This window comes from Phymastichus coffea, unplaced genomic scaffold (genome assembly GCF_024137745.1).
Source record: "Phymastichus coffea isolate CEN01 unplaced genomic scaffold, Cenicafe_Pcof_1.1 PCOF00144, whole genome shotgun sequence".
Lineage (NCBI taxonomy): Eukaryota > Metazoa > Arthropoda > Insecta > Hymenoptera > Eulophidae > Phymastichus > Phymastichus coffea.
In genome coordinates this window covers 316,356-330,292 of record NW_026706955.1, presented here as the reverse complement: position 1 = coordinate 330,292, position 13,937 = coordinate 316,356, and the positions used below count along the sequence as shown (strand labels likewise).

Here is a 13,937-nt window from a genome sequence, read left to right as displayed (position 1 = left end):
TAATTGTTTCATGAATTAATAGTATTTATTTAAAAATAGCAGCAATAATAATAATGACAATAAAAAATTACATATTATATTATAAATAAAAATATGTAATTTTTATTTAAAAATATACTAAAACTTCAAAGACATGTATGTTTTAATAAATCTGCCAAGTATTATGAATTAAAATTTAATTCATATTGCATTTTTGAGCTTTGACTTTTATTTTTAATCAATATTTATATCAAGACTAAATATTTTATTCAAATTTTAATTAAATATTGGAAGCTACTAAGCTTTAATAACATAGAAACCATTAGTATGATTTTGATTGCCCCTCACAGAGGTAATACGTATACCTTCAGTTTTCGTTTATCTTAGTATTTCTTTCACAATAAACTAAGTACCGCCTTAGTATTGAGAAAATAGAAATATATTTATTATATACAATTAAATTACTAAGATATAAATATACTGTAAAATCATGATTTTCATAATTATTATATGATAACTCATATCTTCAATCAATAATCAGTAATTAATTGGAATTCCCCTTGCATTGATTAGACCGCAAGTCTTCTAGTCATGGAATTTGTAAAGGTACTAAAATAATTTGGTAGGATTTCTTCCATAGTAATAAGTAAGTTATGAATAAAATATTACTGTCCTTACTTAGATATTCATATATATCAATAAAATTTTGATTCATAATAATATTTATTCATAATAAAACAACGTGTCTTATGTTGAAGTTTTAGTATATTTTTAAGTAAACATTTCAGACTTCAATATGTAATATAATATATAATTTTTTTTTGCCATTGTTATTATGATTGTTGCTATTGTTAAATTAATATTATTTATCCATAAAATAATTAATCAATAAATTTTTATTAATAAATATTAAATTTCATTTTTTTTGTGATCAACCACTTATTACATATTACTAAGAATTGTCGGTAAATTTGGAATTTGCATTTATTTTGACTTGAGTAGTCAAATGCAAAACGTTTGTACAGAATGCATTGCCGATGGGTGTACATATAGACGTAGTACAGTTAGAACCACGCGAAACCAGGTTGTAAAGTTTTTTCTCTTTGCAAGTAATATACATACACACAAATGCTTTCGATTCAGAATAATAACGGCCTCGATTCACGCGAATCGTCGCACGCACGGGCGAGCGAACGAACGTTGTGCCGCGTAAAAGGCTGATGGTCGTATATATATAAATATATATATGTATATGTTTATGCTATTTATAAATGTATATATATATATGTCTATACATATATAAGTGCACGCGCATGTCAGTCGTCGATAAAAATAATGAGATATAGACAAACATTATAAGAGAAAAGAGATGCCGTCATTTATGCGCATGAGCCATATTATTTTTCCACACACGCACTCACGCATACACGCACGCTGCGAAATATATATAAGAATATGGTGGTATTATAATCTGGATTTATTTATTGTGAGTGAGCCTCGGATACCCTGCACGGAACCAAATCAAACAGCAGGACTCGTAGCCCTGTTGTATTGCCGTTTTTCTTTTAATTTTCTCTCTCTATTTTTTCGCATCTATATGTCTGCAAATAATATGTGTGTAACTATGCACACGTATTCGACCTAAATTTTGCTGTCAATTATCTAAGGAGTTCAAGATTGTGAAATAAAGAAAACAAGGTGCCTTTTCAGTGGTTTTGTCTTAGCAATCGGCAATCCGAACAGGAAGAAAATTGAAAAGATTGAAGGATACTCAAGAGATAGAAAGAGAAGTTATGTCGATGAATATTCGTTGAACTCTCCTTCTTCTTCTCGACTATCTCTCTTTCCTCGTTCAATTTTTCCCGCTGAATGCAGACGTACAGTACTTAGCCACTGTAACAAAAAAATTGAGAGCATTTTTTTTAGAGCTGGAGTATTTTGGTTTATGGCAAGGAAAATAAGGAGGACCTTTCGATTCCTTTTCGATGCAACAAGTCCGACGTACACCAAAGAAATGCTCAAAAAATTTGCTAGGTATTACTATGCCTGTTCATCGTACGTGTCTTTTCATTCTTTTCTTCGTAAGTCAAAAATCAAATTGATCAGTGGTTGCGGCAGCGAGTAGTTCATTTCATCAGCTGTGGTGTCGCACAATAGCTAGCATTTTTTATTTTCTAAAGAATGGAAAACTTGCATCACAAAAATTAACGCACTTTGAATTATTAAGGACAAAAACAAAATATCTATGAATATAATCCTGAAATGAGAGAGGATTAAAAAAGAGAACTGTTTACTACTGACGATAAAAAAAACCTTTTTATTTTTCTCGTTCTACCTAATTATGAGATGTAATCCTTACCTTAGTGCGTCAATAAATTGAAATGGTTTACCGTGTACTAAAACGTGCGTGAATGAAAATATCAAATATGCCTTTTTTTTAGTCAACGGCAAACAAGATTATGAACCTATCGAGTTATTAGTGAGCCACTGTGTTGGCAGTGTGAACTAAAGGCTTCTTCGTCCATGTGTAGGTGAAGAGAAGGGAGAGATTGGCTTTTAGCAGCGTCACGATGCAAACATCTTTGCCAACAGGTGGATTTGTTACTGGATTTGAATAATACCCTCTCAGAGAGAAGTCTTATTTACTTGGCAAATTGAATCTAAACGTTTGCGCTCATGATAAAGAAAAAAAAGAGCGTTTCTAATTATTTTTCAAGTTTACAAGCAAATAGGTTTCTATTCATTTTCTCTTTCTCTCTCTCTCTCTCTCTCTCTCTCTCTCTCTTTCTCTTTCTACGGAACTTTTAATTACAAGTATTTTGCTTTCTGAAGTGGATTGAAAAAATAGCCTTTATTCACTTTGACGTAGAGATCGAGTAACATGTGTACGTGGAATCAAACTTGTTCGAATAATGTTATTCGATCTTCACCAACGTTTGAAAAATATGTAAAATTTTGAACCGTTATGATAAAAGAGTATCTAAATTCGAAGATAACCATGTAAAAGATGAAGATACTCAGCTCGAGTTGAAAAAGAATTGCCTTTAGTGTGAAAAAGTGAAATGATAATGCACTAATAAACCTACTAGGAAACGAAGCAATATATGAAATTCATAGGATCAAGTATACAGGAGAGAGAGAGTGTAGAACTTCGTGCAAACGCATGATGAGATGTTAACGGCTCTGACAAGTTTTGCTTATTGACTCGACGCTCTCTCGTGGCCAGCTCTGCTGGCAACTAATATACAGAAGTTAATACACGTGTGTGCACAGTACCCGTAGGAAATTTTCCGTCATTCCTGCGCATATAACGTGATTATACTTTAGTGCGCGTATTAATGTCAGCACGCATGTCACGAGGGATATATATTATACAATACTTCGATAAATATACGCAAATACACACGAAGAGATTTGCAATGACCCAAAATAATGCATTTGTCATGAATTTGCGTGGATTACAATTATTGGAAAAATTATTAGTGCCATCCAGTGGTATAATGCACATAAACGACATTAAGTGGAAATTACGTTCGGCGAAATAATTAAACCGCTTTACTCGTTATACACGTGCGAATTAACGCTTCAATTATTCCATTGAGTTGTGTTGTACTGGGATACGAAAGACAAAAAAAATCGTACGTGTGGTGCGCTTGTGGAAATTTGCAAATTTTTGCACGATTCTTATTTTCAACTGCCGTGTGTTTCTTTGTCAAAGCCGTTGAACGATATGTACAACGTGTGTGTGTGTGTGTGTGTGTGTGTGTGTGTGTGTGTGTGTGTGTGTGTGTGTGTGTGTGTGTGTGTGTGTGTGTGTGTGTGTGTGTGTGTGTGTGTGTGTGTGTGTGTGTGTGTGTGTGTGTGTGTGTGTGTGTGTGTGTGTGTGTGTGTGTGTGTGTGTAAGTTGTATAGTAGAACACTAAACTCGGGTGACAAGGAATGAAAGTGAAGAAAGAAAAAAAAAACACGCATATTTGTCTGATATAGACAAAGGTTATTGTGTCTGTATACATTAGTGATTAAAATGCATGCTAATGACAAATATAACACCCTCTATTTTATTAAAACTGACCAAGAACGTTCCGCAAGATATTTTGTGTCAGAAAAACGATTTGTACTGTACGACTGTGCATCTCACATGTGTATGTATGATGAATTGCAACTCGACATGTGGGGAAAAGAAACCGGAAAGAGATTTTTTCCGTTCTAAAAATAACTTCAGGTTGTGTAGTTCAGTTTTAATAATCTAGTATAATTTATTTGTAGTAAAGTCAAAGTTGAAATTTTAATTAATTGCAATATTCGTATGATCAAAGCGAAATTTATATATGTATGTAATTACGTTATAATTAGAAATCCAATTTTAAATTCAAATGTTCATCGCAATTCATAACTCTCTCTTCCCTTTTGCCGACTTCATACACATTTAATTCATATATCTCTCCCTCTCTCTATCTTTCTCTCTCTTTATACCGCACATGTCAATTAAATCTCTATGCCGACGTCAAACTTTTCCTAGACGTAATTTAATTTAAGATCTAAAATAGCTGCGTATGACATTGAAGTACAACCTTAAAATTATCTCGGCGTTTACTAAATGTTATAGTTGGATTTTCCGTCGAGTACGTATATATATATATATACGATAAAATTTCGAGTAAAATGTCACCTAGCAGTGATACGCCGAGCAACTGCAGTGAATTTAATTAATGGTAAGTTTTCAAAATGGAAAATCTTTTGCCGTGCCGCGATGAATAATGTGAGCTCTCTTCGCGCGTGCGAGAGGAAAAAAAGTAGTTCATATTCATGCGTTACTTCTCTTCTCTTTTTTTTCCGAATTTTGATAGCACGCCATGTAATGCAAAATGGTTACTTTATGAATCTTTCATTTCGCCTAATGAAATATGAATTTTCAGTTTATTTCTCTGTACACGGGAGTTATAGTAGTTTAGACGATGATTCTACGTGAAAAGTGCGACTTACGCGAGAAAGTACATTTACATCAAAAAGAAAAGTTTCTGCCGTAACGATGTTTAGTCACCTTTAGTACTAGAATCTCCATGTTTTTCAATCGGACGTCTACCCATTCGATTTAGTATTCCGTATCGCGAACACATCGAGAGAGAAACTGTCTCTTCTTTCGAACATGTTACTCTGGGGACGAATTTTCTCTTTCGGGCAATCCGACTGCGAACCGTGTGCGACGTTTCACTAATTAACCGTTTGGGCGGCCAATTCCTCGACGTTTCTTTCCTCTCCCTCGACAATATTTTTTTCTTTATTTAACGTTACTTCCCCGCCTTTCCAATCAATGATTCTTTATTTGCGAGCGTGTGGTGGTAGTTCGTCGCGCGCATTCACTTTTATCATCGGTGGCCTGATTGATTACTCGAGGAATCGACAAAACGAAGCGGTTAAAAGTCAGTCGGACGTATTCTTTTATTCTTTCTTTTGTTCTGGGCTTGTTTTGAAGGGGATTTAATTCGAGGATTTATAGCCGCGACCGAGATGAAGACACAAAGAGAGAAAACGGAGAAGGTATATCGCTGAAAATTATTTTCTTTCGACGATTTATCGACTTTCTTTTGTTAATTGGTTTGCAAGTAATCTCGCTTTATCGGAAATATTGTCGTAAATTCTGTCAGGAATATACGTATGCGCATTTAAAATCAACATTTAATGCAAACATATGCATGATATAGACAGCGATATTTGTCATTTAGATAGAGGCGTGCTCTCTCTAATCAAATATTTATCCTATAAAATGTTTTTGATTGCGAGCTGAAATTGGAAGCCGCATACGCGATGATGCATTTCTGTGTGCCTGTATACATTCATTTGTACAATACGCACATATAATTTTTCACCCAAAATAGAATGCATATTCAACGTGGCAATCAATATTGATAAGTAACGAAGCATTTTGAACATGTATTTTGGTGTGAATGTATGATTGCACGGCCATATATACAACTCGATAGTATCGTAACATCGTTATGTGTTGACTTTACTACAAATATTTTAATTAGCAACTGTTTTAGTCAGAACGTTAGATAAAAAAATATATAGCTATAAATTCTCTAGTGATTAGTGTTTTTGTGTACGGGTGGGTTTATACTTGTTAGAAACTTGCAGATCTCCTTCAACCCAAAAAAACTTTAAAGTTTTGTAAAAACTTTTTGATCCGCAGCTCAGTAGTGTAAATAACAGTGTACTGGAGAAAAAAACTGTCTAACAAACTTGTATATGTTTGTCTATCATTATTCTCGTATCTTCTTCGTTACACTTATGGACGTAACGAGTATAAATTTTATTCAAGAGAATGAACACCCAAACAGGAAAAGATTTTGCTCAATCAGAACGAACGTCATTGCAAGGATTATAAGACTATTTTCTTTTAGATCCTATAAGAACTATTAGAGATGATAATAAATCATTGTAAACTTCAAAAAACTTGGGTTAAAAAGATGAAAAATCAATGTTGGAGAACACATACACCAAAGAGGTATGTATTTAGGGATATTCCTGGTTGTAAATTTAATATCGTTTGGTTTAAAAAAATATTGTTGAAAGAAAAAGAAATACAAGTATATGTCTTAAACTATGTATGAAGAATTAAAAGCTGCAATTAAGACCTATATGAGTAATAGTACCATTTTGACTTCTGATAGCGAGCTGATACTCAAGACGTACATGGTGACGCCCACCTCGACGGGAGGACCTGAAATTGAAGGTTTTAATGTTCACTGAGTCGACCGTTTAAGGCCGAGTTGTTGTTGTTATTGTCATTAAAAAAAGGGTTTTATTATATCTTTTTTTTTCGTTAAAAGCGTGATTTTCATCCATTAATGAGAGTCTGTTAAAAATTTCATAATAAGTAATTTTTATAATTATGAAATAAATAACTAATTCTATGTTTGCTAAGCAGCTTTTAAAATACAGCTTATTTACCTATTTTTTTCGTTTACACGACATGTGAGAATTGTTATGTGGTGTGTGTGCGTTTTTTTTTTTGCTTCTCGCAAAGCCATGTTCATCGGTTATACAGCATTTTCAGCCCAATCTTCTCGTCGCGCATGCCTCGACGATGCAAGAAAGAAACGATTCGTCGCATCCATCGCGATAAGAGGAAAGAAGAGTGAATGAATACTCGAGCACGAGACCTACTGCATTAGCCATTATAGTAGAATCTAAATAGTATACTCGAGGTGCTGCTTTCCAAAAGTATTTCGCCCAGCAAACCTCGACGCGGCGGCAGCGGCGATAGTAGCTATGAGTGGGGAATAGAAACCACAAGGCAGTTGGCAGTACTAGTTCCAGCTCGTTGCGGACGTTAAAGCGGCTCATTGAGCGATACCTTCCGAATGTTCAAGTTTCCATTGTCTAACGGAAAGCGGGGTTAGAGAGCATGTGCGGAAAGCAGAGAGAGAGAGTGAGAGGGAGAGAGAGAGAGAGAGAGAGAGACTAGAGATCGCCGGGCTACCGAGTTGCTAGAAGAGAGGGGAGTGAGACGGCCAAGTTAGTTGGCTGCTTTTTGTTTATATTAATTGAGCGAATGGGATTTCGCACGATCGCGTGCGGAGGATATTGAAGTCTCGTTAATGGATGGAGTATACCTAGTGCAGCCGTTTAGAAAGTTGAAAATGCGAAATAACTTTTCGAGGTGGATGAAATGCGACCAAGCAAAGCAAAACTAGAAATTGTTTTTGTTTTTTAGATTCATTACTGTGGGATGTCGAATTGTTTTGTAAAAGCGAGGCCTATTTGACAGCGAGTGTGAGCAGCGTTGCGAGATGTAAGGAACGCACGCTGTCATTGATAAGAAAATAAACAACGACATCAAGATAGACTGAGAAGTTGTTTGGCGTTGTTTCCGACCCCCTCATCTTACGCGTATGTACTTCAGGGCGTGCATCCTCATGTACACGCATATCGAAGCACCCGCGCGCAACGGTATAGTCGACATATAGTCATCCGGAAACTCTCTACCGACTGCGATAAAGTTCAGCCGTAAACAACATTCCTGCAGACGCGCAACTCTTTTATTTTAGGACGTTGAAACTGATGCGCGAGCTGATTTTTCACTATGAAAGTATTTTTTTACGGCTCCGAGAAAGATCAGTCTGTTACACATGATTTCGCGATATGAAAAAATTGATGCTTTCAGTTTTTAATCTTAGTCCATCATAAAGTTTTTTATTAATTAATTTTTTTTAAACCTAGTAGACCTTCTCTCTCTCTCTCTCTCTCTCTCTCTCGAATGGACGAAAAAGATTAATCCCTTGAAAACTTTTAGGTCACGTAATGGAGGTACATATACATCAATAATACTAAAAATAAGTATATTTTTTATCTGTCGAGTAAACAAATCAATGTTGCGTTCGAACATATGAGAGTCCGAATGAGAAGCTCTATTGCGATACGTGAATGATGTTTTCAGTAACACGCATTTGGATGCCTACGCGAATGAAAGCCTCTTAATCTTTGTCAAGAGCCTTTTAATCTTACTGAGAGTGAAGATTAAAAGGCTCTCATACATGTTGGATTACAAAATATAGTAATGTAATTTGTGCATGCGCCTAACTTAATATTGACTCGATCTAATGAGCGTTTGTTTTTCTTTTCATCCGAGTAGAAGGGTTGCGCAGTAGTAGATGAATTTCGAAAAGTTGAAAGTAAAGTACTTGCAATGTAACGAGAAAATTTACAAAGGAAGCTTGCATTCAAAAGAGTACGATAACGCGAAAACTCGCTTGAAAGTACGATGTCGGTGATGGTTCTATTTTTGAAGCGAGAGAAGAGAAATCTGTTAATTACGTAAAATGCAAGAAACGGGCGCGTGATTCTAAGCGGATTTTACCGTAATATTCTCACAGCTAACGTAAAAAGTGAAAAAAGAAAACGAAAATTCCATATGAAGCTTTCCGGAATTTTATCCGTTGCGGCTACAGCACTATTCGAGTGAATTTCTACACTGCCATTAGTGCGTCTTATATCCTCTCTCTTGTTTCCCTCTCTCTCTCTATCTCTATCTCTATCTTTTGTGCTGGATATTCAATAGAACTTCCTGAAAGAGACCATCGCCACAGCTAATTCTTGGAAAATCGGAATTCATTAGCTGCGTTGGCAAACGAAGTAAACAAGACAATTCGCCAAAAGCTATGCAGAGCGCGATTGTCAACGAGAAAGAGCAAAAGGAATTCAAATACTTTTCCTCACACTCGTAGCTCGAGGAAGAGGGAAGAGAATCTGCCACGTGCCGTAGAAAGTCTCGTGTAAAACTCTCCCTTTGTCTGGGTTTTCGGCCCCGAGAAAACGTTCTTTGTCGGTTACGAGGTTCCGGGCGTACTTCTTGCTCGAGATAATACGCGTGCGAAGGGAAACTTTCGCTATCGATCGTCCATGGGCTCTCTCTCTCTCTCTCTGATTCGAAGAGAAAGAGGATGGGAGAACGCGTGCATTTTGCGTTTTTTCTTCATCTTCTCTCTAGCAAGAACTAAAAGTGGACTTTTCCTTTCGCTTCACCTTATTTCCGATAAATAAACTCGTATGTTCTTTAACATGAGCTATGCTCGAAGCTAATTATCGTGCGACGAAATCTGTTGAACCTTACTACTGACGGATTTTATTTCGTTTAATACATACGTGTGTTGCAAAATTAGTTGCGAGAGATATGCGATGACAGGTTTTAATAAAAATAAACAAACATTCGATCTTCCACGTGTATGTCTGACCTTACTCCAATATTACTACTTTGCACTTTAATTTATATTCAACAAAATGTCGGTGAAACGAAATATTCAGTTCAGTTGAAAAAGAATAGAAGAAAAAAACGTTAGATCAATGTGTTCCCACAATAGTCTCGTCAATCCATACCCACAAGATAAGAATAGATTTGCAAATCACGATTTCCACGGAGAAACAACAAACAATAAATTTCAATCTTTAAATCCTCTTTTTCTCTCACACACGCAGCCGCTACTTTTATCTCAGTGGCTCTCGACAAGACAGAAGAAAAAAGGGGCAAGACAAACTCATACGCGAAGGTAAACATGGGAAGCCTCGCGCGGTGTATATAGCAAAAGAAAGCTTCGAAAAGACGCTACACATCGTTTATAATTCCAAGTTTTCACTATCGAGAAGAAATAAATCAACCGTCAGATGACAGTTTGTAATATGTTTCCTCGACACGGTCACGGAATGCCACGTGTGTTGTGCGCGCGGATGAACCGGCGAGGAAGCAAACCCGGGGATGCCCGTTAACAGTAACCCCTAGCAACCGGCGTCCCCAGCATCGATCCAAAACGCAGCCCCGCCCTGCGCGCAGCAGCAGCACCCAAGCACCCGCCGCTGCCGCCGGCTTTCCACACATACACACACACACACACATGCGCGCGCGTGCGCGCGTTATACGATGTCTTTATTGCCGGCGAAAATTTCACTTTCCACACCTGCGCGACTACTCCCACACACAAATCCTTCGCTGCGGAAATTTTCACATCGGCGTGCTGCTAAGTATTGCTTTTTGTTTTCTTCGTCGAGAGAAAGCGTATACTTTGTTCTTGTTTGCGGTGGAGGCGAATAATCAAAACAATCTGAAGTTTCGGAAAGAATTTGACGCACTGTATCGATAGAATTCTTCTGTTTGGCAAAAATATATTTAGCAAACTAGTGATACACTGTTAGCGTTGAATTTCCATTAAAAAAATCCATGGATTACCCAGGCGCATATATGTGTCGAGATAGAAAAGTAGTTGGAAAGCTGTTGACGAAATATAACAGATTGACGGTGAGAGCGAGCGAGTGGCAGCAACTGGAAGAACATAGCGCAGACGTCAAATTTGTTAATGCAGCTTATACGGTACACCGGGATGCGCGTGTCAACGCAAGCATCGAGGGTCCCAACGCGCACATTGCCCTCCTGTGCGAGCCCGGAAAGACCCATAAATTTGGCTCTATTAGAACCTTCTTGCATCGGCTCAGCATCTCGTGACGAAATGCTGGAAATTTCAATAGCAATTGATGAACGCCTACTCTCTCTCAATTTATATGTTGCAATGCATGGCTTTGCCAAATGTCAAATAGTTTTGTTTTGTGTTTGGTCGTCTCTTCGTTGTGTGTAATATGGATGCGATGGCTCGTTTTATACATAGATTCTTTTCTTTTTTTGTTCGTTTATGCACATTCAAAATATATCTACGCTACGCTTTACCTGAAATCAAATCTCATTAGGATAATGAAGAAATCGATATCACTTTCACGTAAAACTCACGCTTACAAAATTGTCCATTTGTCCTAGTGCAACCAATTAATTTTGTCTGGAAAATCTTATGTACTCTTCAGGTTGTTTTCTATTTTCTCTTTTATTTAGAATGATGATAGATGACTTTTTTGTGCGGCACGACGCTCGACGTGCCTGGATGGATGGGATTTCCCGTGATATTCGACGTGCACGGTGGCATGCGAGAATTTTGGCACTAAATTTTGCTGCGTCGTCTCTCTTTTCTCGCATTATTCCGAAAACCGTTCGCGTACGTATATGCAAATGTTTTATGCTCTTGATGTGCATTCATATGTATTTTCATTCTCACCTCGAAAGCGTAAAGAGTCCCTCAAATTGTCTTGACTATAAGGGTTGTTGCATGATATGACTTGAAATAATCATAAGCTCTGCCTTAGAATGTGTATTGTTGTGCAAGGCTTTATAAGAATAACAATTATGTTTCAATTGTTTGAGACAGTGTTTAGGTCGAACTTGCAAATCTCGCGACTTGAGCCTTGTTTTAAAGAATTAAGACGCTTTTACTAGTTGGGATTGAATTACTGGCAGTTAATTCAATGTTTTCATTTTATTACGTGTTAGGGTTCTAAAGAAAGATTGTTTTCGTTTCTTTAGTTTTTGAAACTGCTTTTGTCACTGTTCATTTACGTTACAAAACAATCTATACAACTAGTTGTACTCCTATGAGTCTTTAAAATATTTACCTATTGGAAAATATTATTCAAACATTTTTTAAATAATTCTCAACATTCAAATTTGCGAAATTATTAAATTTAAAAAAGTGAACAATTACATTTATTCAACTGTATTTATGTATTCAAACATTTGTGTAATCAAGTGCATATTGAAACATCCCATACAGATAGCATGTGAATTGCATATACTTACGCGTGTATGATTTTCGGCGCAATAAAATATAATGAAAAGCCCTAATGCAACGTAGGCGTTCACGCGCGCATATATTAGAATCCAATTAGGCCAGATTGTTACGTTCGCCGCGCTTGTTTTTTTTTTTCGTGATAATGCCCCACCAACCAATCATTAAAACTTATCGAGAGATCGTGTCATTGTATATGATTTTTCAATGGCGCGGCTCGAAAACAATATTTATATAATAAAAAAAGAAAAAAAAAGAAAAAAGGAAGACATATAATGGCAGAGAGAATGCCGATGAAAGTTTTTTTTATTTTTTGGGAGTTGTCGAAGCGGCTCAGTTTTAGTTACTAACCTCCGTAGTTCGGCCTTACTCTTTTGTCATAGCTCACGGAAAATGAGTCCAGGATCGCCGAGATGTTCACGTCGCTGTATGCACTTCCGCCTCCCGTCCTGAAATCCCAACAATAAACAATAAATTAGCTGTTATTACTTTTACTGACAATTGTGAATTCTTAAAAAATTTTTGTGACAAAAAATAGGCAATTATGTCTGCTTTACGAATTCGAACTTAAATTATGTATATGGAATTCGATGCTTAATTAACTTTCAATACCATTTATTTTGAACAATAATTTAATAATTTCGCATTTAATGCATGATTTAGTAGATAATGAATATTCGATATCAAAAGGGATTTAATTTTTCTGGCTAATTATAAAGATTAAATAAATTTAGGTCTCGATTAACGATAATTTAGATCATTTGCCAGTGTAGCGCTCATTAAAATGCGATCACTTATTAAATAGAAAAATCTATTTCGATCATTCGATCCATGCTTCAAGCGAAACCTGAAAAGGGAATTACGACGAAGATTTAAAAATACAATCGTGTATTTCGATTTCATCCTGCAAGAAAGTTCCACTGAGATACAATACCTCTATTCGAAAGTTTCGCATTGATTATAAAGTCCGTTAGAGAAAGATCTCGGGTGGACGGGAAAATAAAAACCACTTGAAGTTCGATTAAATAATGCGTCGATGCATTAAAGAAAGTCCCCGAGCTCGCTGGAAAAGATGCTAATGCGACTTTTTCGTGCTTCTGCTCTTAATGCATCTCTGGCATAATTTAAGGGCTGACGCGCGTGTATCGTAAATAACCGTTAAGTTAATTAAGCCCGGGCCATCGCGTTTGTGTGAAAAGAAGTGAGTGCAGGCAGGAGTAACCAGTGGCTGGCGGCAATGCGGCCAAGTTGAAAAATTATTTGAGGTCAAAAGAGTTATTGGATAAATTCGCGAGGGCGAATCAATTACTTAGCAACTGACTTTTATGGAGTTTTAATTTTTGAAACGGGCTGGAATGAAAGAGCTTAGTAATGCAGCGCCTCGCTCTCGCCGCCGACTCTTTCGCATTCGAAAGCTCCATTTTTTCCTCTTCGTTTCGTAGGATTTCCGGATATATATTTGTTGGGAAAATTTTTCTCAGAGTAAGCCCTCTTTCAACATTTTCGTCTACGTTTTACAAGTCTACGATGCTTGCAAAAGCTCTCAAGCTGTCATTTAATTGAATATTAATAATTTTTGTCGCAAACGTTCAGAAGATAAGTACTCTATAACACCCGGAAAGGAAAAAAATGCCATCCCATCCACTGTTGTATTAAACGACGATATTTCAATTTTTATAACGAGCGAACAAGAAAGAAACAAAAGCCGTGGGGCGATTAATTCGCTTTAGCTCATGGAACTTGACCGTAGCATCGCTGGAAAAACTATATGATATCCGCTCCGTTCGCGCGCGAGGCTGA

General features: G+C 36.6%; 1 protein-coding gene across 4 annotated transcripts in view; it reads right to left on the bottom strand.

The window, feature by feature from the left end:
* The window catches only part of LOC131672166 (gamma-aminobutyric acid receptor subunit beta), a 143,622-nt gene that overhangs the window by 73,841 nt on the left and 55,844 nt on the right, over nt 1-13,937 (bottom strand). For 3 of the 4 annotated variants that reach the window (XM_058949211.1, XM_058949213.1, XM_058949214.1), the window contains exons 2-3: nt 12,489-12,586; nt 6,633-6,700 (exon numbers count right to left, since the gene is read on the bottom strand). In XM_058949211.1, the coding sequence (XP_058805194.1) occupies nt 6,633-6,700; nt 12,489-12,586 (166 nt within the window). The remainder of the gene's footprint in view (nt 1-6,632; nt 6,701-12,488; nt 12,587-13,937) is intronic. The other variant, XM_058949212.1, reaches the window with a different exon arrangement.